The 26,168-nt window shown below is 33.1% G+C and overlaps 3 protein-coding genes across 3 annotated transcripts; 1 reads left to right on the top strand and 2 right to left on the bottom strand.

Moving 5' to 3' along the window:
• Positions 1 to 379: 379 nt before the first annotated feature.
• Positions 380 to 2,169, bottom strand: LOC112516831. Its single transcript, XM_025124064.1, has 3 exons — positions 1,596 to 2,169; positions 1,439 to 1,514; positions 380 to 1,096 (listed from the first exon to the last, which is right to left on the bottom strand). Exons 1-3 carry the CDS (start codon positions 2,145 to 2,147, stop codon positions 528 to 530), a joined length of 1,197 nt encoding a protein of 398 aa, XP_024979832.1. The 5' UTR covers positions 2,148 to 2,169; the 3' UTR covers positions 380 to 527.
• Positions 2,170 to 8,014: 5,845 nt separating this feature from the next.
• Positions 8,015 to 16,155, top strand: LOC112516788 (rho guanine nucleotide exchange factor 8-like). Its single transcript, XM_025124021.1, has 9 exons — positions 8,015 to 8,060; positions 8,200 to 8,271; positions 12,886 to 12,897; positions 13,485 to 13,607; positions 13,685 to 13,839; positions 14,156 to 14,230; positions 14,317 to 14,583; positions 15,145 to 15,465; positions 15,733 to 16,155. Exons 1-9 carry the CDS (start codon positions 8,015 to 8,017, stop codon positions 16,153 to 16,155), a joined length of 1,494 nt encoding a protein of 497 aa, XP_024979789.1.
• Positions 16,156 to 16,352: 197 nt separating this feature from the next.
• LOC112516562 (aspartate aminotransferase, cytoplasmic) lies at positions 16,353 to 23,258 on the bottom strand. The gene is made up of 12 exons (XM_025123676.1): positions 23,085 to 23,258; positions 22,625 to 22,696; positions 22,461 to 22,522; positions 22,292 to 22,375; positions 20,482 to 20,581; positions 20,203 to 20,323; positions 19,577 to 19,740; positions 18,937 to 19,074; positions 17,841 to 17,962; positions 17,636 to 17,730; positions 17,134 to 17,254; positions 16,353 to 16,626 (listed from the first exon to the last, which is right to left on the bottom strand). Exons 1-12 carry the CDS (start codon positions 23,151 to 23,153, stop codon positions 16,542 to 16,544), a joined length of 1,233 nt encoding a protein of 410 aa, XP_024979444.1. The 5' UTR covers positions 23,154 to 23,258; the 3' UTR covers positions 16,353 to 16,541.
• Positions 23,259 to 26,168: the final 2,910 nt, after the last annotated feature.

Consider the following 26,168-nt stretch of genomic DNA (forward strand, 5'->3'; position numbering starts at 1 on the left):
GAAAATATGTGTTATGAAAAGCATACATGATAGTGTAATTGTCTAATGTATATATCAATAGAAATTCAACAATCATATTAAATCCAAGAAATAAAAGGATACCGGGTTCATCGGGTTGGGTTGGGTTCAAATAATAGTAACCTAATATCAACCCAATACCTACGGTTTGATAATTTTACAACTCGATTAGACATCGGGTTGCTTCGGGTTGGGTTATTTTCGCGTTGGATTGGTCGGGTTTTTGAGCACCCGTAACTGTAAACTCAAGTCCTATAAAACATCTTATTCTCACATTTAGACATATTTAGTGTCCTATAAAACCCATTTTTTTGTACTGTACGTTAAAACTCCATCGCCAACCCAAGCTAGAACAACGACGTCATCAAATTTTTCCGAGATTTTTGAGATATTAGAACACGATGTACAACGTTTACCGAATAAATTACAAGTTATACCATGATTTCAACTCTAGATTTATCTACATAACTTCTATATATCTACTAGAATTACAGTCCAAAACAAGAAATCTAGTTTCTAGAAAGTTCCATAAGCATATCATCTAGTAATTTGCTCAAAAGAATCTTCTCCAAATCTAACACAACTTCTTCAACTTCATCTAGAGTACAACCATCTTTCCAACCAGTATTCCATACCCCTCCCATTGAACTCCAAGATAGATCTCTTTCTAACAATCCCGAAACCGTATCCCGTTCAGGATTCTCGTTCGAAATCTTACTGTAGTTTCTTAAGTTTTCGACTCCGTTCACAATCTCCCTCGTCAACTGGTCCGCAGAAACGCAGATTCTTGATTTTATGACGGAGGTCTGATGGAATGGGTTCGAATGCCGTCGGTTTTCTTGGTCGAAAAACTCGTTTACACAGTCGTGGAAAAGCTCGAAACTGGCCGGTTCGGAATCTTGAAAACGGGTTATGTTTTGCAAGATTCTAGTTTTCCATTCCTGGATATCGGGAACGCTACTTTTTTCGCGATTGTTTCTAGTTTCGGGATGATCCATGACCGTAACGGAATTGTTAACGTGATGGGAATCTTCTTCGGGAGCTTCACAGATGGATTTCTGTCTCGCATTGTCGATTTCTGTACAGACGGGAGATCAAACCGTGAATTTAGTGAAGCAAGAACATCGGAAAAATTAATCTCTTGTTAGCAAAATGAAGCATTACAGTTATAGGGGCATGTTCATTTGAAAACCGTGAGAACCAACTATTAATGAATTATTCATAATGAATATCTTGATAAATATTCCAAGTGAATATCATGAATAATTAATGAAAATACATGACATTTAATACAAGATATTCATAATGAATAATGAAAATAATATGATATTCATAATGAATATTTAGATATGTTTTTTCATAAATGATTCATGAATCACTCGTTTTCATGGTTTTCAAAATATTTAGATACGTCTTTTACCTTTGATCGTAACTTCAGAATCTCCGTTCTCGGGTTCTTTCACATTAGTTGAATCAATCTGCAAAACTTCATGAATCTGCAATAACATGTATCAAATTAGGATCAAATTCTACTTTCATCATCTCATTTCTCGTATCTAAAACTCGAGAGAACTCACAGTCGTGGGCAAGTGCTCGTTTACCGCCTTTGCAATCTTCGAGTTCTTCTTTCGGTTACTAGAATTATTCGATAAACCTGGAGATGATGTTCGTTTTGAGACGGGATTCTGGAGACCACTTTTCGCTTGCTTCAAAGAACTGCTTCTAGAAACCGAGTTTATTACTGGTTTTCTCCTAACCGGTGGCGGTGCCATCTTTTGAATCTTGTCTATCTTCTTCTCCGTTTCTTGCTTTCTTTCTGGTTTTCTCATAACCGAAACAGAAGCTTTCTGCTTATTAGAAGCCAATTTCCCGCTAATCTTGACGGCTTTTTCTTCGGCTTTTGCTTTTTCTAGATGAAGCTTTCTGATGGGATTCACATTCGCTTTAGATTTCTGATTATTCACAGCTTTATCGGGACCTAAACGTTGGGGTTTCATCAAAACAATCGGCGGTACATCATCTCTGAATCTTTTCTCTGAATATGAATCGCTGGTTGGTTTGATTTCACGATTCTTGCTTCTCAGAAGTCCTTTAGATTGCATCAATTCGATGATTTTATCTAACGACATCTGTTCTCGATCCAATTTTTGACCGAAAGGCTGCGGTTTCTTCGCATTTGGCAAGTCGATATCGAAAAGTGGCTTCGTCTTGCTACTATCTAACCGTTTTCCGGGACTAGAAGGAACCATTTTCGAAGGGAGCTCTTCTAATCCCATAAGTTTTGCAATCAAGTTTGATCCTTTCGACCTTTCCTCCGTAGCCCGCGATGAAAAAGACTCGGAAGAAGTGAATTCATGAGTAGAATACACCATCGATGAAGATCGACTTGAGCTCGTTGAAGCTATATCAGGAGACAATTGCAATTTACTGTTACCTTCTTCATGTTTTGGCAAAAGATTTTGTCTTGAAAGCCCACCTCTAATCACTTCCCTCAATTCAGCATAACAATCTCTTGATGACCCATTTTCTACATCTCTTTGATTTCGAAAACCCGTATCGTGATTTCGAAAACTTTCAAACCGATCCGAACCAATTCCGCCAACAACTTCTGGTTTCTCAGGCTGTTTTTTCTTCGAACTAGCCATACACGAAGCTTCTTGCAACTTGCCGAGCATAACGAGAGATTCTTGAAGATTGAGAGCCCCTTTTAGCAAATCTTTCGCGATGTCTTTCGGCTGACCTCTGAAACTAGCCCCTTTAGACCAAGAATCGATAGCTTGGTTGAGCTTTTGAGCTCCATTGTTTACTTCAACAAGCTGATAGGAAGATGGTGTTTTACAAAATGACATCTTCTCCTTTTCTTTCGGATTCTTCGACTGCGTTTCGTATCCTCGAGAACCCATTTTTGTAGTATCGGCTTTCGATATTCTAATCGTCTTTCCTTCAATTACACCTCTAGGATCTTCACAAGTGACAAATGATCTGTACACAACTGATCTCAGGCTTCCTTGAGGCATATTCTATTCACACCCAAAATATAGATTGAAAAAGTCAGAAACTTTCTAAACTATTAAGAAAAATCCCCATTTGGGGTACATTTGTTGCTCATTTTCTAACAAAAAAAGACAAAATTCAGAGAATTTGTCCGGCTTCATGGCAGTCAAGACAAAAGCAAACTGAATACGATCAATAATCATCAATTGGCCGCCATTAAAGAATGCAAATATCTCTCTACACATAGAGACAGATCTAAAGATGAAGCCAAGAAGAAAGATGTAAGCAAATTTAGGTTAAATTCTTGAAGTAAAATGAGTACCTGTTTGAGTGTTCAATTGCTAGCAGACAGCAAGAATCACCATTGACCAATACCCAGATGATTCTATCTGCAAATTTCTAGAAAAAATGGATAAAAAGAAACACCCAGATGATTCTATCTTCAAATTTCTAGAAAAAAATGGCTAAAAAGAAACACCCAGATGGTTTTATCTTCAAATTTCTAGAAAAAATGGGTAAAAAGAAACACCCAGATGGTTTTATCTTCAAATATCTAGAAAAAGATGGCTAAAAAGAAACACCCAGATGATTCTATCTTCAAATGTGCAGAAAAAATGGATAAAAAGGAACACCCAGATGAAAAATAGAGTGAAATGATGGCATTAATTGACACCAAATTAAGTTTCTCACATGGAATCTGTTAAGTTAGGTAGTGGGAAAACGAAAAGAGAGCAGCCCAGATCCACACGAGAAGAACAAAAGGGCAAGTGAATCTTGACTTTCTCTTGTTAAATACGATTGTTTTTCCCCTTTTCCCACCATGAAAACGATAAGAAAACAAGAAAAAAACACACACACACATAAACACACAGTAGTAATCCACCAAACAAAGATTTCAAGATTGAAGAAGATGGTGATGGAAATGGGTCTTCAATGGGGTTCGAAGGTTGAGTTCATGATATCGAGACTAGAAAGTGGATGATTTCAGATGATGATGATGATGGTGTTTCGCCATGGATGAACAGATGAAGTTTGCAGGTGAAGCAAGAAATCTTGATGAAGGTTTTAATGGCGAGATGAAGGAAGGAAGGAAGGAAGGAAAGGGAGAGTTTGTGTGATTACTTTTGTTTTGCAGATAATATGAATTGTTAAAAGAGATGGTGAGCAATAATTGAAGTTTAAGGAAATCTGTGATCAATGTTTTCATGGGTATCATCATGATTTCAGAGCCCTTATTTTTCATGGGTATCCCAAGAAAATTATACCTTTTGTTGTTATATTCTTCTTGGTATTAAATCAAAGTTATGAAAATGGATAAAACCATTTTATCTGTTAATCATGGTTGTTCAGATCAGTTTGTGCTCATTTCGACTAATTTCAGAAGTCCTAAAGAACAACCTTGAAAATCCCCGATAGATGACTCGAAACTCATGACATTTTTTTAACCACAAGGATGGTGCTTGATTTGTTTGAGCTTGACTCCAAAAGTCAAAAGTAATAGGATGTCCCAAGTTCAAATCCAATAAGAAATAAAAACCCTCTTGTGGTCACGGAGGTTCAAATATAGTGTCTCTGGGCTATCTGCAAAACAGATGGTTGTCATAAGATTAATCGACTTGCATAACGGATTGGATAGTTAAGTTAATAAAAAAAAATCATGACCTTTTAAGGATCTTAAAAATCAAAGTTTTATTAGCGATAAAATCATATTTGATTGAACTTTTTACAGGAGTTTATTTAAATAATAAGGTTAAATATTGTGAAAATGTAAAAAAAAGTTTATCATATGATTTATTGAAAAATCTGGAAAAAAATCTATTTGAAGATTCATATATGAATGTAAATTACAAATTAGGGCAAATTGTGTGAAAAAGTAACGTACTTTAACTTTATTCTTATTTTGGGTAACGTATTCCCAAAACATTCATTTTGGTATCTAAGATGTAAAGTTTTAAACATTTAAGTACTCAATTAACCGGTTATCATGCTGATGTGACGAGTGATGTGGTATCCAACTCAGTATATAAACACAAGTCTTAAAGACGTCTAAACAACATAAAAGTTTATTCGGAATTACGTTTTTTTTTTCTATTTAAGCGCGGATTATTTAATTTTTAATTTATTTTAATAAAATCAAATTTTCATGTGATAAAATCATTAGCCTTTGGCTCCATGGCATGTGATTATGACTTATGAGGCCCTCCAAAATTAGCATAATTAATTATGGATTTTTAAAAGTTTATGAGTTATTTAAACATAATTAACAACCTTAATTATCTAAAAAAAACCCTAAAAACACAATTATACATCCACAAAATTGCATCCAATTGTGATTGACTTGCATTAAACTGAGATTAATTTTTTTTATTAGCCTGAATATCCAACCCGCTATGTGAACCGACTAATCTCAGGACGACCACCTGCTTTACAGATATACTCGAAGTCACCGCATTTGAACCTTCATGGCCACAAGGGGATTTTTATTTCTTCTTGGATTTAAACTTTGTATTAAATTGAGATTAAATATTATAGCTGACATAAACTCTCTTTTTATGTATTGAATTATTCATATTCTTTTATATGCATTCATTTAATTTCATTCATCCACAATTTTTTGTTTACGTTCATTTGTCATCTTAACAAACGAGCATCAACGAGCACGAACAAGTCCATTTTCTTAACCGTTGGTTTTTGTTGGATTTGCTTACAACTATAAAAATAGGTATCAAATGTGTCAAATTTGATATATATATATATATATATATATATATATATAGGGTTGGGTTCACGTGGGATCAAAGGTTTTTTATAAGACCTGTAAGATCAATTTATGTTCATTGATCGACTTTATAAATTAATGATCTAATGGTCTAAAGTTTGCACGGTGACAATTTTGTGATTATTGAGAAGTCTCGTGGCAATTTTGTGATTATGAATGTTCAGATTGTAGATGTTGAAAATTGGTCTTACGGGTCTCACGAAAAACCCTTGGTCTCACATGATCCCAAATCTATATATATGTAGCAATTTTGTGATTATGAATGTTCAGATTGTAGATCTAATCTAGGGATTGAGAATTGGTCTTATGGGTCTCACGAAAAACTCTTGGTCTCACATGATCCCAAGTCTATATATATTTGGGATCACGTGAGACCAGCGTGTTTTCGTGAGACTTGCGAGACCATTTTTTTTACACTTGAAACTTCATTGAAAAACACTGTGAAGGTAACCTTCACAGTGTTTTTGCAGTGAAGGTTCAATTTTGTTTTACTTTTACAGTGTTTTTCTGTGAAATTTCAAGTGCAAAAAAGTAGTCTTACATGTCTCACGAAATCAGTCTGGTCTCACAGGAGCCCAACCTTATATATATATATATATATATATATAGAGAGAGAGAGAGAGAGAGAGAGAGAGACTTGGAATCATATGAGACAAAATTGTTTTCATGAGACACGTGAAACAACATTTTTACACTTGAAACTTCACAGTGTTTTTGATGTGAAAATTCAACTTTTTTTTTTCTTTCATAACGTTTTGTTGTAAAGTTTCAAGTGTAAACAAGTTGGTTTCATGTGAACCCAACCCTTATATAATATCATAAATGTATAAATATTTGTTAATTAAAATAAAAAAGTATAGTTATTTATTCCATTTTATAGATACATAAATATGAAAGTAAGATTCAAATAATATAGCATATAGTGTAAGAGGTAGAGGTGGGACCTCTGATATATTAAAGATACCTCCAACTTTGAATATTGAGAAGGTACAACACTCATATGCATGCATGCATTTAATATTTATACATCAATCAATCTCTTCCCATCATTTTTTCAAATTCATATCCTTTTAAATTCTATATTTATTCACTCAAATATTAAATATTATAATTCTATAAAATTTATTTTCAAAATAAAAAAACTATAAAAGAAAAAAGTAAAGTTCAATTTTGGTCCCTGATCATTTTTACCATTTTCAACTGATATTCTTCTTAAGAAACTCGGATTTAGTCCCTCACGTTTATCAGTTCCCAGCAGTTTCGGTCCTTCTGTCTAAGGTCATTGACATCTTCCGTTGAATTTAGTTAAATAAGGGGTATTTAGTGGTTGTTTGACAGTTGTTGAATGGTTTGATACAGAATGATTAAGAGACTCTCATAATATAGTACAAAATGAAATATAATTGTTTGGAAATTGTTTGGAATAGAATTAGAGCGTTGAATGGTTAAGGAAGACACTGATACAAAATCATTCAGAAAGTTTTAGAACCATTAAGAGACATACTCTTTTTTTGCCAAACAAGATTCACCTTTTAACGATTCAGAGACTGTCTCTTTATAAAACTATTAAGAAGTAAACAATGATTCAGAGGTTGTCTCTTATTAGTMATTTTCAAATCCAATGAGTAATAAAAATCCCCTTGTGGCCACGGAGGTTCAAATGCGATGACTCCGGGCTATCAGCAAGGAAGATGGTTGCCCTGGGATTAGTCAACTCGCATCGCGGGTTGAATATCCAGCTTAACAAAAAAAAAAGAAAAAGTGATTAAAATACCCTTCATTTAATTGGATTTAAAAATAAAAGTTAACAATCGTTAGACAGATAAACCAAACCATTACGAATCAATAAACGTTAGAGACCAAATCCACGTTTTTCAAATTTAAAGATGACATCCCTTAAAAATTACGAACGTTAGGGACCAAAATCGTAATTTACTCCAAAAAGTTATGTTTAAAATTTAATGGGGTCACAAGAAGTGTTGTTGGTCTAAATTTAGTAATTGGGGTGGAGCTATAAATGTTTGTTACACATCAATTTCAAAATTCTTGCTTTTATTAATTAACATGTTTTTTTGGGACATAAATTTTTGAATTTTGAACACCCTTTTCTTTAATAGAATTAAATGATATCAGATATTTATAGTTTAAACAACTCAGTATTTGTAAATACTGTAATTATAACTGGTCGAAGTATAATAAATTTACTGTCAATTAATACTGGGTATGGAAGACATTACTTGTGACTATGGTTTAATGGGTATTTATGGAGGTCTCTAATTATGTATAATCGTACATAAACTGGTAAACTAAAACAAGTTTTGAGAATAAGAGTAGACAAACAAGCTTAAAATGTATTTTATGTTACAAACCAGTATACGTTTGTTATATCCTTTTATGTAAATTTACAGAAAGGAACGGGTATCTGAATACTACTGTTGTGGAAAAGAATGTTAGGAGTCGTTTACTAAACGCTTACTCAGGTAAGTGAACATCAAGCCACATCACCATATCAGATGAATATGATAAGAACCAAGAATCTTATCCGATAAGAGCGAGAGAAGAACCAAGAGCCTTACCGGTAAGTGAGGGCGACGACTCTTACCACGGTAAGTGCCTACTGAGTAAATTGTTACATACGATACCGTTTTGATAGACTAAAATCTTAGCCGATAAGTAAATGATAGTGTTAAATTTAATCGTTAAGCTCTTACCAGGTAATTGTTTGGTAAACGGCCCCTTACTTTTAGAGTCCGTTTTGCTTTGTTGGATTTGGATTTCATTCTAATCCTGCATCTGGTTTAAAGAAAAATCCGAAACTAAAATTGTGGTCTTTTGTGGAATTTCATAAAATTTGTTTGTAATAATGTTCTAAAATATGTTAAAAACACTTGTTTTATAATAATTAATTTTATAAATTATTTATAAATAACATAATATAATTTCATTCCAGTTTCGATAACCCAAAGGCACTAAGGATTCCAAATACTTCAAATCATAAATCATTTCACAAAATCCAGATCCCTTAAAAAGATTCTATTAAATTAAAGAAATTGTCATTGGGGCTATTTCGGCAGTTGCTGAATGGTTTGGTGCAGAATGATTAAAAGACTATTACGATATAATACAAAATGAAATATAATTGTTTGGTAATTCTTAAAAGTAAAATTAGGATGCTGAATGCTTAAGGGAGACCCAAGATACAAAATCATTTAAAAAGTTTTAAAACCATTAAGAGACATTTTTTACCAAACAAGATTCAACTCTTAACAATTCAAAGGTTGTATCCTAATGAAACTCAGATAATTTGAAAAGGTGTTCTTATTCTATATCTTGAATAATTTCAAATTATGATATGGGCCATGGGCAGTAATTAATTATTTGTATTTGGGTTAGATGATAAAAAAAGTGAAATATTTATTGTGGGCCCCACACCGTCCAAATGGGCCCAATTGGCCCATTAAAAATTAGAACTTTCATTTGGATACTCCACCCCGTTAATGATAAAGGCGCCAAATCACCGACGTTATTCAAAATCTATGCTTTGACCCTTTTATGTAGGCCCCACACGCAGTTGGCTCACCAAATCATTTAAGAAATTGGATTATTTTTATTTATTATTATTTATAGTCCCACATTTAAAATATATATAAAAAAAAAACCCGATCCGATTTGATCGGTTGACGTCTTCGATTGGAATTCCAACTTGGTTAGCGAAAACCTGGGTTGGAATCGAGTTTTGAAAAGTACAACGAAACGTCTTTTGTGAAAAAGACGTGTTGTTGTCGGAGGAAGTTGATATAACAGAATTCCGTTTATAAATTTGTCAAGATAACTGGACAAATTAACCGAGGGATTAGAATTAATTTGACTGTTTTAATGAGTTAATTCTAACGGATTTCAGAAAGAACCCGTCAGTCATGGTTTCGAGTGGTGTTTCAACCCTAACCATAAAACTCGATCGTCGGTTTCTTTTTCCTTCCAAGACGAGTTGGTGTAATCGTTCACTCAGCGTTTTTTTTTTTTGCAGGATTTAACGGAATAATTGGAACGATAATTTCTTTGACTCGAGTCTTTATTTCTTTCATTGTGTTTTTCGTTTGGAATTGACTTTTATTCCACTCCACGATATTATAAAAAGACACAACTACTCGTAAATAATAAATTATTTAACGATAAATCTTTTTAGTAATACTGGTTTTTATAATGTAAGAAAATAGTTACAACATATCTATATTATATCATAAAGTATTTGACAAAAACTTTTAAAAACCAATTTTTATATATGGAGTGCTGTTTATTGATGCATATTACTTAAAATTCAAGATCACAAGTAAATTGTGCGTAAGTACAACTTATTAAGCTCCATGTTTAAATTCGTGTAATTAACTGTAGACAAATATAATCAAATACAGAATAAAATTCTTATTTTAAATATAAAATCTGAAATATAATTAGGATAATTATTGAGTTTTAACAGAATACTTAGTTATTATCTTTATATTAAACAAAAAATAAATTACTTCATCATTAAATCTAAATTAAATTATAATAAGAAAATTGAATTAAAGAAATTACACAAAAAAAGAGAACTTTTATATATTTTTTTAATTTTTATGATATCATCAAATTTATATTTTATTAAGAAAAACATTATTGCTTCCTTAAAACCACATAAATTCATATTATAACATCGATAGAGACCAAAAAAATAAAATGAAACAAAATACATGGTCAAATTTGATTCAGTTTCATTTGAATTTCATTATATTCTAATTTTTTTTGACAGATTTTATTCCTTCATAAATCATTATGTGAACCAAATGCCCCCTGAGTTTCTTAATTCAGATACTAATTTTTAAGAAAGAAAGGGAATAAAAAGCAAAAGGAGGAATAATTCATTGATCAATCCCTTTTTGTTCTCGATGGATTTCTTTTTCTCCAAAAAGCAAATTATAAATTGTATTTTAAAGATGTGGTGAAGCTTTTATTTCTTGTATATCAATGGATTCTTAGTGAAATCCTTATATGATGTATTTTACTATAATTTTTAACTGATATTTATATTATAAAGTATTTGACAAAAACTCTAAAAACCATTTTTTTTATGTGTAAAGTACTGTTTATTAATACATATTACTTAAAACTAAATATTGCAAGTAGATTGTGCGTAAGTACAACTTATTAAAGCTCCATATCTGAATTCGTATAACTAACTGTAGATAAACATAATCAAATACAAGATAAACATAACATTTTAAATATAAAAATTTTAAAATATAATTAGAATAATAATTGAGTTCTAACAGAATACCTAATTATTATATTTATAAAACGTTATATTATTAAACCTAAAACAAATTATTTCGTTATTAAACTTAAATTAAATTATAATAAAAAATAAATTAAAGTAATTCATAAAAGATGAGAACTTTTAAATAGTTGATTTGATATTAATATTGATATATATTTTTTAAAAATTTATATGATATCTTCAAATTTATATTTTATTCAAAAATAAAATCATTATTGTTTTCTTAAAAACACATAAAATCGTATTCTAACATCGACATAGACAAATAATAAAGTATAACATTAAAATCGAGATGTGTCTCGCTGCATTGCACAAGTACTATTCTAGTTATATTATAAAGTATTTGAATCGTAACGTTAGTCGTGAAAACATCAAGTAGTTATAAAACGAGTTCAATGTCTCTATCACGATGCTCATAAATCACAACCATCTTAGATGAACCAACACAATAAGCTCATCGTAGTCTTTACGTCACAAGGGTTTGGTACGCGGGACAGTACAAAATAAAACTTGTCAAGGTCCGTTTTAGACGGTTTAACCCCTCAAACCACAAACCTAACCGCAACAACGATTTATAAAATTATCCAAACCAAGCGGTTTGGCAGCAACTAACCAAACCTGTCAAACCGGACCACAATAAAGCGGTCTAGTCTGATCAGTTTAGACAAGGATGTTAGGAATCCCAAATCAGTTCTTGTGCGTCATTAATTAGATGACGAGACATTTGGTTACCTAAAAAAAGTCATAGTCATAGTTACTCCAGCCGTTTACTTGTACTTGATTGAAATCATATCACGTTAGCATCTGTAGGAATCGTCACAATGATTTGTTTCAGTTAAATAGTCAGATCCTTCTTATCTGTACCAGTTTTCCAAGTTTACTGTTCGTCTCCCAGAAAAAACCTCCGAACGCTGAAGAGGTTGTTCCTCGTCCATTCCTCGATGAACGAGGACGAACCGTATGTCGCCGATCTCTTGCCCTACGATACAATGGTCTCCCATTCCAATATGTGTTGTTTCATTAGAACCCCAAAGGTATCAAACTTCCTGCTGTAAAATTTAAGCCCCTCTAATTTCACATTTTGTTGGATTTAAGCCCCTCTAATTTCAGATTATATCCATTGTTTTATATAAAAAAAAATAGTAAATTACAATTTTGGTCCTTATAGTTGACATTATGTATCAATTCTAGTCCTTATTTTAAATTGATTACAACTTTGATCGGTTGCCACTTTCTTTCAGATTTGATTCCTTTGACCAACTTCTGTTAAAAAAATCAGTCAAACTCAAGGGCCTTTACGTATTTTTCACTTTTTTTATTAACCTGAATATCCAACCCGCTATGCAAGCCGACTAATCTCAGGGCGACCATCTGTTTTGCAGATAGCTCGGAGTCACCGCATTTGAACCTCCGTGGCCACAAAAGGATTTTTATTCCTCCTTGAATTTGAACATGAGACCTCATATATTTTTCACTTTTGTACACAATCACAACATGCAAAGCAATCAAAGAAACTGGCACGACAAAATTGATAAACCGGTATTCGATAGTTAAACACTAAAATGACCTTTTCAGTGTACAAAATTGAAATAGACAAAAGATGTAAAACGAGCTAAAGGCCCTTGAGTTAGTTGACTTTTTTCTAACGGAAGTCGGTCAAAAGAACCAAATCCGAAAGAAAGCAGCAACCACAATGACCAAAACTGTAATTAATTTAAAATAGACACCAGACTTGATACTGGTGACAACCATAAGGACCAAAAATGTAAACTACTCTAAAAAGAACATGCACCCCACGTTCAAAAGCTCAAACAAACAAATTTTTATCTACCAACTTTTCATAAATTTCCAACAAATTTGGGTTTTCATTTTCCTCCATTTTCTCAAGAACTTTCTGACAATTGAAATCATGGCCTCCTGCAATTCTCTATTGCAATTCCAGAAACCATAAGAATCAATCAATCAGCAAGATTTCGCAAGTTGTTAAAGCGGAAGGAACGACAACAATGGACGAACAAGATAACATCGATGATCGGGTTTCCAAGATTAAAGAGAAACACGCCGGTAAGTTTTTTATAAATTTCAACCCAACGGGTCAGGTAAATCCTAGCCTCCCTAAAGGTCAAGGGTTCAAAACTCATCAAATGTGAGAAATCTGTGTGGGCATGTCAGATATAAATATTATATACTCTGGGAAAAAACAAGTTTTTGAGAATTTCAACCAAAAAGGGTCGTTGGCCAAGCAGTATCTGAAGGTCAAAGATTCAAACCTCACCAAATATGAGGAATCTGTGTGGGTATTTGCCAGAAAACAGAAGTTTTTGATAATATCATGTTATAATCCACCAAAAGTTCGGTGAAAACGGATTCTTGATGTCTTTTCCGCAGAGTTGGAGCAGATGAAGGAAAGGTATGCAAAGCTGCTTTTAGGAGAAGATATGTCGGGTGGCGGGAAAGGGGTTTCGTCTGCTTTGGCTTTATCAAATGCCATTACAAATCTGGCGGGTAATCTTCTTTTTCGTCATCTAAGAAGTTGTTTAATTTAGGGATTTTTTATTCATATTTCTTTCTGAAATTTATAGCTTCTGTGTTCGGGGAGCAACATAAACTGGCTCCAATGCCGGAAGATAGGAAAAAGAGATGGAGGCGAGAAGTCAGTTGGCTCCTAGCCGTGACTGATTGCATTGTTGATTTCACCCCCTCTCAACAAACGGCAAAAGATGGATCAAATATGGAGGTACGGGTGTTCTAATCTGTAGCAACACGTCCCATATGGATAGAAAACTAGATTTATGAGGGTGTGTTTGGTACACTTGACAGAACAGAGATCGTTGTTCCATGTTTGACAAGACTTTTATGTTCCTCCACCCCCATGGAACAAGGTGGAACAGACCTATATTTTACCAATATAACCTAATAAATAAAACTTAATTCTCTTCTAAAACATCAAATACACATCTATCTTTACATTTTATCATTCCTATTTTATGTTCCTCAAACTTTCACTTCACCGTCCTCAAAATATTATAATTATACGGTTTCCTATCTTGCAGGTTATGACGACACAACAAAGAGGAGATTTGCGCATCAACATCCCCGCTCTAAAGAAGCTAGATGCGATGCTCATTGTAATGATTCAATTCCCATGTCATTTTTGACAGTTTTTCGGCTTTTTTTTGGATAATCGAGATGATCATATGATTATATGATCCAGGGTTGTCTAGACAATTTCAGGGATCAGAAACAATTCTGGTATGTGTCTAAAGATGCAGATGAATCCGAGAAAGGTGTTCAGAGAAGCGACAAATGGTGGCTACCTACGGTGAAGGTTCCTCCAGAAGGGCTCTCCGAAGAATCAAGAAAATGGATGCAATATCAAAAGGACTGTGTCAACCAAGTTCTGAAAGCTTCCATGGCCATCAACGCCGAAATTCTTGCAGAAATAGAGATCCCCGAAAACTACATTGATAATCTTCCCAAGGTAAAGTTGAAAAATTCTTACGGGTACAACTAGATACGCAACAAGTATAATCCCAGAGCAACTAAGGGCTTGTTTCTTAGCAGCTTAATGGGACTCACAGCTTATTCGGCAAGCTATATATGGCTGTTTGATAGTGGTTTAATGATATAGAAAGTGGTTTATTCAGTAAGCTTCTAGGGAAGAGCTTTTTTTGCAGAAAGCAAGTTTTTTCCAAACATGTCCCTCCCAATTAAAGAACATGTTCCTTTCATCTATAAAAGAACTTCTACAAACAAAAACCTTCTCGATTTATATAGACATTAGTGCAAACAGACATCTTTATCCATATAGGACTTGATGGAAAACCAACTAAACAACCCCTAAAATGAGATCAATAAGAACAGAATTCTCGTGTGGAACAGAGGGGTAGAAACTTGTTTGATTCTAATTTCCACTACAATTACGAACGGTGAAAGAACGGCTTAAATGAGCTCTTACCCTTCTTTTCCAAGCGAGATCTATGTTCTCGTTGATAACATCTTAGGACACCTACTGACGGTTCTAATTTTCTATACTCGACAGAACGGTAGAGAAAGCCTTGGAGATTCAATCTACAAGAGCATTACAGTCGATTCCTTTGACCCAATGCAATTTCTATCAACCATGGATCTCTCATCGGAGCTAAACGTGCTTGATCTCAAGAACAAAATCGAAGCTTCTATAGTTATATGGAAGAGAAAGATGCATCAAAAGGACTCGAAATCTTCTTGGAGTTCATCTGTACGCTTGGAGAAAAGAGAACTCTTCGAAGATCGAGTAGAAACCATTTTACTCCTCTTGAAACAACAATTCCCTGGACTTCCTCAATCCTCGCTAGAGATTAGCAAAATAGAGTACAATAAAGTATATACCTGCTACTTGCTTGCTCACACTTTTGCACAAGTTGGGGTCTTCACAAGATCAAATGCTCTACTCTTTGGGGTAGAGATCAGGTCTACGTACATCTCATTCTCCCAACCCTGCTTTCGAGTAGGATTTACGGGGTCCATTTGCTTTGGTTTTAGAGTACCATTAAGTATGAACAAGAAATAAATTTTCATATTCCCTTGTTGTTTTCTTGTTCAGTCACTTAAAAGGTAAACTTAGCTTCCAAATTTTGGATCTATGTAGGATATCGGTCATGCCATCCTAGAGAGCTATTCACGTGTGTTGGAGAGTTTGGCAAACACAGTGATGAACCGCATCGAGGACGTACTATATGCCGACAATATGGCACAAGATCCATCATTGCCGGCAAACAAGAGGACAACATCATCACGGGTATCCTTGGGTGCATTTATTGATCCAACAACCGCTCAGAGTCCAGGTCACACGCCTACAGGATCACCTACATCTAGGACACTATCAGATTTTATGGGGTGGAGTGTCGATCAAGAAGGAACAGAGACAACAAAAAGCATCTCTCCTAAATCAGAAGACACGGAAAATGAGAAGTATCATAGCAAATCAGCCAAGATTATATCTAGAACCAAGAATTCATATATGGAGAAGCTAGAAGCTTATGGATTAAGAAGCCCAACGGTCCGCCATTAAGAGAGACTAAAACTAGGATTAGTAGAACGAACATTGCCCATTAAATGTAAATATATTCCAACCCTTCCAAAGGACTAGAAACTATTCTTCCTAATGAATCATTGTACACCATTTGGTTTCTCTTTAAGTCTCCAAACCTTTTGCTTAATATGAATATTATATTTGTGTAGTCAAAATTGAAACAATTCATAGAGAAACTAAGCAAACAAAGTGAACTTCTTTTATGTAATGTGAATCAAGTTTCACATTAGGTTGTAAGCATGTCGGCTTAAAGAAATGTGTAAAGCCTTAAAAAAGTGGCTTGAACTTCAAACCCGAAAAGAAATTTGTTTAAAGTTTCTACAAGATATGGTGCGAAACGAGAAAGGCAAACAAGTAGAGTTGGTTTAAGCCATACTGGTAACAGCAGCATGCATAGCATCAGCAAGATGAGGGATAGTCTTTGAACTGAGACCAGCCATGCTGATTCTCCTGCATAAAAGATGACAGAAATGGTTGGATAAACACTGATATATATGTATATATATACATATATATATAGGGAGGTTCAGCACAAAACCTCCAAAAAATGAAAAACTGAGGAATACCCTAGGAACCATTCATCTGACGGCATGCACATGTGCATACAAGTAACTAAAGTTGTTTCTTGGTTTTTATGCACATGTGCATGCCAGATAAATTGCCTACAAATTATTTGTAAGCATATGTGCATATCGTCCAGATGAATGGTTACTAGGGTGTTCCTCAGTTTTCATTTTTTTGCAGTTTTCCCCTAAACCTGACCTTATATATAACTTCATTTGAAAGTTATGAAGTTATATAACCATACATGGGTTGAAAGATTTATATAAGAGGAAAATTCATTTAGGAACCGTAAATACTTTGTGAGCTGAGAAATCAAATATTGTGATATTCATTATGAATATTTGGTTCCCATGTTTCTCAAATGAACATGCCTCTTATATCATATATGCTTACCCATCAGAAGTCATGTAGATGTGATATTCTTTCGTCATGAAAGCAACTTGTTCAGCATTTAGTCCAGTGAATGTGAACATTCCAATTTGCTTTATAATGTGAGTCCAATCACCAGGTGTTCCTGCCACAAGTTAAAACCAGGAACAAGTTTAGCCTCATAATACTATCAGTCACTACTTTGTACAGCAAATTGCATGAAAATGCAAAATACTTTGATCCAATTCCTATGTTATATATGGTACTTTCAAAACCTTCATTTTGGTACCTCAGATATGAAATCTCAAACATTTAGGTACCTGGTTTCATCACAAAATGCATGTAAATACAACATACTTTGGTCTGATTCCTCTATTGTGTAACATACTTTGGTCTAAAAATTATAGAAATCACATCTAAGGTACCAAAATAAAGGTTATGAAACTAAATTACATAAAATAGGAATCAGAGTATCGTACGCTGCATTTTCATGCAATTTGCCCTCTTTTTGTTACAAGAGCCTTACCTTTTGCTTGTAGGGCCTCCAATAACTGCTTTCGCATGCTGATGATCCGATCAGCCATTGCTTTCAGCTCAACCGTCCACTCATTGTACAAATTACTATAGAAAACATATATCAAGTTCTAACGAGTTCAGCAATTACGACCCTAATAAAGATAGTTGATAATACGAGATGGAAATCTTTGTAGGTTTTCAAGAGTGACGGGTACCTGTCCTTGAGTATAGTTGCAACAATAGATGCCCCGTGAAGAGGTGGATTGGAATACATTGGCCTAATAACAAGTTTAAGTTGGCTCTCTACCCTGCTTGCAACATCGGCTGTTTTGCAAACCTGTTAAATTGGCTTCTATCAGACATAATAATATCATGGAAGGATTATGGAGCTGAAGAAATATGCTCATTTTCAGTTAAGAAATAAGTAATTAGTTTTCTGCAACCAAAAGTAACTTCATCGAGTGAGGTTATTCCATATATTTAGAGTCCCATTCTCTTACGAACTCGATAATTTGTACAAACTTACAAAACAGTTTTCATATGTTTCTTCATAACATCTAAAATGCAGTGTTTGTTCAGTGTTGTTTCATATGTGAGAGGTTTAGGACTGCTAAACATTTCACATTTGAAACAACATTGTAGAAACACACTTTATTTTCACACATGTTGTTTCATATGTGAAACAACACATGAAAATTGGTTTGTAAGGTCGTACAAATTTTTGGGTGTCTATACACACACACACACACACACATATATATATATATATATTATAATATGCCATTAGTATTAGATTAATTCCCTTTTGTTAAAATAAACTCCAACAAATTGAAGTAGTTTTAGTGTGGCTAAGAGACTCCAACAGCTTCTCCAAAATGAAGAAAATGGAGATTTTGGAGTTTTTATCCTTTTTTTTCCTCCAATTTATCCTCCAAAATTTCTTCAAAACGGAGAAAGTAGGAGAGCGAGGGTAAAAATCTGCAAACTTGGAGAACCCACCAAAATTAAATGCTGGTAGAGAGAGAAATATCTTTTTTATTGTTCCCACCAATTAAATGCTGAAAATTAATTTGGTGGGTATTAACTGTATTGAATATTTTAATAATATAATAATGCCGGAATCTCCAAAAGGAAGAAAGTGAGTTAGAAATAACTTTTTTTTTGTAGATTTTTTATTTTTCCTTCTCCAAATTGAAGAAATTATTAAGAAAACTGTTGGAGACGCTCTAACATGCTAACGCGGTTTCTACTTTTATTATTGAATAAAACTCAAATTACTACGAAAGCAAAACAGAATTAAACGGAACTCACAATGCTAAGGGCTCCAACACGTTCCCCATAGAGTCCCATATTTTTCGCGTAACTTTGAGCTGCAAAGCATTCACCACCATCTGCAACGAACATGCGAACAGGCTGTGCATCTGCATCGAGGCTGCCACTGGCAAAACCCTAAAAAAAAAAGAAATTCTAAGTGAAATCTGTGCCTTTTGAGTTAAAGAAAATATAGATTACTGGTTGCACAGAATTCCTTTTCCGAAGTAAATAATCTTTGAGCAAAAGGTTGAGTACCGACAACCCTGACCGGCCCCACATGGAACCCGCCCCCTAGGAACCACATGTTAGGAGGCATTTCAGAACTGACTCAAGTGGCTGACCCTAGTGGAGGGGTTCAAGCCCGTCTCCCGCAGGATTCGAACTTGAACCCGCTGTGTATTTGAGCAGAGTCTCTCTGCCCGTTTGCCAACTGAGCTACACGCCCAATGGCGAAGTATATAAATATAACCTTTATATATGGCAAATTAAACTCACACACACTTCCCGCCTCTGGTGAGACTTGAGCCCTTGACCAGTTGACCTAAAAGAAGGTTGGATTACAAGGTACCGCTAGGCCAAAGGCCCTTTTTAGTAACATGAACATTCAAAAGAGCCAAAATTCAGTCGTCTATTTTACCTGATATGCACTGTCGAAAAAAGGTAACAATGCTTTTGATCTCATTAACTGTCTGATCTGCTCCCACTGCTCGATGGTCGGATCAACGCCTGTGGGATTGTGAGCACATGCATGAAGGAGGACAATTGCTCCCGATGGAGCATTACCAAGATCTTCCAGAAGTCCTATTCGCACGTTCATAAATAACATCAATTTAATATCCCGAAAGGTAAAATGCATCAAAGTTTTTTTATTTAGTGTAACAAATTTTTTTTCTCAATCGGTGTAACAAAGTTTCAAAATTTCCTATTTTACAGCCATTTTGACAGGTACCCTGTTGATCTTGTAACATTTGATGATGAGGATACCCGTTTACGGAAGGGTTCGGCAAAGTGGATGATAAACTTGACATCCATGTCATCAAACATTACAAAATCCGCAGGTTACTCATCAAAATGAGTAAAAAATAGGAAATTTTGAAACTTTGTTACGTTGACCGAGAAAAATAAGTCTTTGTTACGTTGATCGAGAAAAAGAAAGTCTTTGCCACACTAGATACGAAAAAAAGTCTTTGCCTATCTTGAATGCCCAAAAGTTTTCTTCTCGGAGTTAAATACCCATAACGAACACTACTATCTTTCTTGTACCTTGGAAGTCAAGCCCACGTGTTGCGGGATCATAGTAGCGGTATGACTTCACTGACAATCCTGCTAACGTAAAGATTTTTGGATGGTTACCCCATGTTGGTTGTGGAATGTATACCGTTCGCTGATAAAAACATGGTGATTGATCAGTATATCCCACACAGAGGTAGGGTCTCGGGCTCAGATAAGATCAACTAGAACTTCCATAATAAATCTCACTATTATTTTGCAAATGAAAATGGAGGGAATGAATAAGAAATTTAAATAAAGTTACTTGCTTACTTCATGATAATGCTTTGCAAGAAACTCTCCACCAACCCTCAATGAGCCGGTACCAGATAAGCATTGCACAGTAGCAACTCTGTTCTCTTGAATGGCAGGGCTATTATTATCAATAAGAAATCAATTAGCTAATTGGCTTATTGAAAGAAGGGGGATGTTCAAATGAGACCCGTAAATATTATGAGAACCTGAGAACCAACTATTATTCATGATGAATGTTGTGATAAATATTCATGATAAAAATGCATGATATAATATGATTACTCAGGGTCATTCATCATAAATAATACATGAAATAGTTGATTAGTTGGTTTTCATGTTCTCAAAATAATTATGGTTCTCATTTGAAGTTTCTTCTATCGATATAATATCACAAACAAATACAGATTAAGAATGACAAATGATAGCTTTGAAGTACTAGCACCTCCAGTTACGTTGTGACTTTTGCAGCCAGATGGTCATTTTCTAAAATATTGCAAGAATAGATGGAGAAGGGGGAAACTTGAGCTGAAAATTCTCCCAAAGTTCCAAGGGCAATACAGTAATTAGTCAAACGGTGTTTCACCATTGTGTGTGCAATTCAAAGGTACGTTCTTCTTAACCCACTAATCTACAAAGTGAATACTGATTCGGGTGTTGCTGTTTGGACCAGCTTTGGGTCACATCGAAGCTTTGAAAATGTAAAAAGAAAAAACACATTTGATGTTGATGTATGTGAAGGAAATTAACAGGGTGGGTGTCCAAAATAGCAAGTAGAAGGAGGGTTCATTTATAATCATCCCATTTAAAAACATAAGGAGGTGCACAGAAAGAACATCTGGGGACTACTCTTGCCTAAGCGTGTCCATCTTCGGACTTCTGATGGGATCCAGTGCATTAGTGTTTCGTGGGATCATAAGTCAACAAGTTGCAACAAGTTTTTACATATGGCTGGGAACTTTAGAACCTTATCATTGAACTGAACTCCAGCTTGTATAATCTCAACCATTATGGCTAAAATTTATGATTCCCAACGAAAAATTGGGAATAAAGTCTCAAGGTTTCTCTTAACATTTTTATGCCCTAGTTTCAAGAACATAGGATACATTGCAACGTCAATAAAACGATGCCGTATTACTATCACATACTTGGGGATCTGACCACCTAAGCATGCTTGGTAGATGCAAAAGGCCCGGGCTTTTTGGGTCTGGGCCCAGGCCTTCCAATCCCATTTTCTTTAAGAAAAAAACCAGCTAGGGCTTTTTCAGCCCCATCCGGACTTTAAGTTAAATGTAAGCCTAATTGGGCTTTTCAGATCGGGATTTTTCGGGATTCTAAGAAGAACTTGGCCCAACCAAGATTCTAGGCTTTGGGCTTTTTGTGCATCTCTAACTCCCAATCAATCATGCAATACATATTTAACTTAAGGTTTGTTTGTTAGCAGCTTAACGAGACTCATAGCTAAATCGGTCAGCTATCCATGACAGTTTGGTAGTGGCTTAATGATATAGAAAGTGACTTATTTAGTAAGCTTCTAGGGGGAGCTTTATGCAGGAAGCCAAGTTTTTCCAAAACTGCTCCTCCCAATTAAAAATCACGCTTTTTCCGTATGTGAAAAAAACCTCCCAAACAAAAACCTTCTCAATCTATACCGACAGATTAATCCACACAATCTGTCTACACAAACAACTTTATCCATACAGGACTTAATCGAAAACCAACCACTGACAACCTTATCCATACAAGACCTAATGAAAAACCAACCAAACAGCCCCTTACCATACAAGATATTGACTATCTTTTAACACAACCAAGATGAGAAAACTGTTACCTATCAGCACCAAAAATGAGTTTGGCACTACATTTATTGAAATCTGCAAGTCCAACAATGGGAAGATACTCCTTAACCCTTGACCTATATCACATAAAAGTTTGAGATTATAACATTGAAGATCAAGAAACAGGAATTAAAATTAAATCATAAAATTTAGTCACTTAACGGATCATTCACAAGCTTTTGCTCTGCTTGTCTTACTACATTCAGAACCAGAGGTTTTCCTTCCTATCAATGCCAATCAACCCAACAATAATTTAAACTTAAATAATTATTTAAATTCTGAAAATCATAATTAAATTGATAAACAATATTAGTCAAACAAATTACCTCAGTTCGATAAGCACCTACACCCAAATTCAATTTTGATGGGTCTGAATCTTTGTTGTAAGCAACAGTAACCTGTTTTTTGTCCCATCATTGAAGACAAAAACTTGAGTATTTTATACAAGAAAACAAAAACCAGATGGCCCTATCATGGATGATTATGATAAAAACCGTAAAACCCTAAATACCCAATCTGGAAATAGTGGATGATCAGTATATTTCCCAAACTATCATCACCTTCACAAGATTGAAAAACCTAAAACCATGTTTACGTGAAGAACTTGATCACTGACAACAAATTTTCAATAAAAACTCGAAATCTAAATCTAGTTGTTGATCAGTAAATGATATGAATTTGATCACCAATATCCCGATTCCAGTTTGATGAACGATGGATGGATGGATCGATATAGATGCAAATACATTCAAATTGAAAATCAAGAAAGAAAGAGGGAATAGATACCCCTAAGATAGGATCTTCAGGTGCTCGGGTGATGTTGGCGAAGACGGAATCGGAATGATCATGAGACATTTTTGTTTGGAGAAATGTTTGCAGGTGGATTTGAGAACAGGGAAGGAGTGAGGGTTTTGTATGAAGATGGATCTGAGCTGAGCTTTTAGCCACTGTGGGCGCAAATGGTTTTAATCAGTTCAAGGTTCTTTTTCCAAAGTTATATCTACAAAAATACGTACTTTTCGTTTATGATATCGAGTAATATTTTTTTATAATTAAAATGATAAATAAGGAACTGATTATTAAACGCTTACCAGGTAAACGTTTACTGAATATTACTTATCTGGTAAGTACTTATTGATAAAATTTAACAATCTCATTTAATTTAATGGATAAGATTTTAATCTTTTAAAACGACATAGTATATTCGTATGCAATGTTTTTATCTGATAAATGTATGAGTCGTCATTTTCACTTACTGGGTAAGACTTTTGGCATTTGTCATCACTCTTAAAGCTTATGTCAAACCATTATGGGTATTTTTTAATATACTAAAAAAAATAAGCTAACTCATGGTAATTAAGAGGGTGTATGAGATTGTTTATTGAAACAACTTATGTTTTCTACAAAAGTCTTTATCAACTTATTATAAGTTATAATGGTTTAATTTCTTCAAAAACTCTTTAATACCGGTTTGACACTTGTATAAATTGTTTATCCAAAACACTCAAAAATGCTTATTACCGATGTGATATGAAATAAGTCAATAAATTGTTTTTATAAGAAAGAGATGCATATGTCAGGTGTTTCTAAAAATACTTTGAGAAAACATTATTTTGATGTAAAGAAAGTCATTTTAATCATTTTTGAAAGTAGTAAAAGTTTTTTTTTTTTTGTTGGTGTATTTGATATGCAAACAGATTAAGATTCGTTTACCAAATACTTACTCGGGTAAATGTTATCAAATAACATTATTTTACCGGATGAATATGGTAAGTACCAAATTTTTTACTTGATAAGAGTAAAGACAAGTACCGAGAGTCTTACCTGGTAAGTGAAAGTGGTGACTTTTATTATGGTTAGCGTTTGTCGAGTAAATTGTTGCATTTAATATCATTTTGGTGGATTAAAATCTTACCCGATAAGCAAGTGATAATGTTGAATTTTGTCGGTAAGCATTCACTAGGATAAGTGTTTGGTAAACGGTCCATTAATAAAATTAAACATTATTAAATGGGATGAAAGTAAGATAAACGGATAAAAATAAAGGTAATGTTATATAGTATCTTTTTATGTCATAATCAAGTTAAATTATATATTAAGTAACAAGTGAATTTAGTTCATCCTTAAAAAAAATTGTATAAGATTTCAAAGTTTAATATATAAAATATCATAAATAATTCAGTAATTTACCAATTCAAGTATTTTTATTTCACCTATTTTTTAAAATTAGAAGGATACTCGTACAATGCAACGAGATACATTTTCATTTTAATGTTTCATTATATTTTGTTTATGTTGATATAATATGGTTTATGTGGTTTTGAGAAAAATAATGTTTTTACTTTTGAATAAAAATAAATTTGAAGATATCATAAAAAATTTAAAAAATATATCGATATTAATATCAAATCAACTATTTAAAAATTCTTATTTTTTTAATTCAATTTTTTATTATAATTTAATTTAGATCTAATAATGAAGTAATTTATTTTGACTTAACAATATAATTTTTATAAAGATAACGATTTTATTATAACTCAATGATTATTGCAATTATATTTTAGATTTTTTATATTTAAAATGAGATGTTTATCCTGAATTTTATCATGTTTATCTGCAGTTAATTATACAAATTCAAATATGAAACTTTAATAAGTTATACTTACACATAATTTACTTGTAATCTTGAATTTTAAGTATAAAAAATAATTTTTAAGATTTTTATCAAATATTTTATAACATAATATAAATATTCCACTCGAAAAAAAAAAATTCTCTCACCGACAATCACATTCTTCAACCACCTATTGATACTTTCGGACATCCGAATTCCGAAGGGGTGTTTAATGCTTTCAAACAATTATTATAATAAAGTTTTATTTATTTTAATAATTGTTTTTTTAATTAATTTCTTACAAACTTTTTCAAAATACAATTATTCTGATTATGATCGATTTTTGTCAAACGCTTTTAGATCTCTTATTAAAATCATTTTATTTTTTATTTATTTTAGACGGATATGAAATAAAATTAAATAATTAATATTATCATTGACAAATAATTTTATTAAAATACACAATTGAGAAACTCATATGCCCCTTTTTACTTTTTTTAATACAATGTTTTGATGATCAAGAATTTTTAAGTTGTTTTTTCATAACTTTTTTTAGAATTATTAGAAGAGTGTTCGTGTAATGCATTGAGATATATTTTGATTTCAATATTTCGTTTTATTCATTTTTTATGTCGATATAATACGATTTTATGTGGTTTTGAAAAAATGATAATGTTTTTATTTTTTGAATAAAATATAAATTTTGAAAATATTATAAAATTTTGAAAAAATATATATCGATATTAGTATCAAATTAACATTTTTAAAAGTTCTTGTGTTTTGGTGTAATTTTTTTAATTCAATTTTTTAATTATAATTTAATTTAGGTTTAGTAACAAAGAAATTTAATTTAGATTTAATAATATAATTTTTTATAAAGATAATAACTAAATTATTCTGTTATAACTCAATAATTATCCTGATTATATTTTAATTTTTTTACATTTAAAATGAGATGTTTATCTAATATTTGATTATGTTTATCTRCAATTAGTTACACGAATTCAAATATGGAGCTTTAATAAGTTGTACTTATGCACAAATTACTTGTAATCATAAATTTTAAGTAATATGATCAATAAACAGTACTTCGTGCATAAAAACTGATTTTTAAGAGTTTTTGTCAAATGTTTTATAATATAGTATAGATATAGATATGTTCCTTATAAAATGATGTCTAGCTAAATTCATTAATTTAAAGGTAAACGCCTATCTGGTGAGTACTTACTGGGTCGGTTTATCTTATCGGATTAACA

The sequence above is a fragment of the Cynara cardunculus genome (assembly GCF_001531365.2).
Source record: "Cynara cardunculus var. scolymus isolate 2C chromosome LG 8, CcrdV1, whole genome shotgun sequence".
NCBI lineage: Eukaryota > Viridiplantae > Streptophyta > Magnoliopsida > Asterales > Asteraceae > Cynara > Cynara cardunculus.

What these genes read in the sequence shown, in the direction of transcription:
- LOC112516831 (XM_025124064.1), bottom strand. Translation starts at nt 2,147, where the DNA reads ATGTCGTTAGATAAAATCATCGAATTGATGCAATCTAAAGGACTTCTG. An exon ending in ACGAGCACTTGCCCACGACT is followed by an intron (nt 1,515 to 1,595) that starts GTGAGTTCTCTC and finishes ATGTTATTGCAG; the next exon opens with ATTCATGAAGTTTTGCAGAT. An exon ending in TTCTGAAGTTACGATCAAAG is followed by an intron (nt 1,097 to 1,438) that starts GTAAAAGACGTA and finishes CCGTCTGTACAG; the next exon opens with AAATCGACAATGCGAGACAG.
- LOC112516788 (XM_025124021.1), top strand. Translation starts at nt 8,015, where the DNA reads ATGGAAGACATTACTTGTGACTATGGTTTAATGGGTATTTATGGAG. An exon ending in AGCTAGATGCGATGCTCATT is followed by an intron (nt 14,231 to 14,316) that starts GTAATGATTCAA and finishes TATATGATCCAG; the next exon opens with GGTTGTCTAGACAATTTCAG. An exon ending in ACATTGATAATCTTCCCAAG is followed by an intron (nt 14,584 to 15,144) that starts GTAAAGTTGAAA and finishes TATACTCGACAG; the next exon opens with AACGGTAGAGAAAGCCTTGG.
- LOC112516562 (XM_025123676.1), bottom strand. Translation starts at nt 23,153, where the DNA reads ATGTCTCATGATCATTCCGATTCCGTCTTCGCCAACATCACCCGAGCA. An exon ending in CTCATTTTTGGTGCTGATAG is followed by an intron (nt 20,582 to 22,291) that starts GTAACAGTTTTC and finishes TGATAATAATAG; the next exon opens with CCCTGCCATTCAAGAGAACA. An exon ending in TTTTCGACAGTGCATATCAG is followed by an intron (nt 19,075 to 19,576) that starts GTAAAATAGACG and finishes TTTTTTTTTTAG; the next exon opens with GGTTTTGCCAGTGGCAGCCT.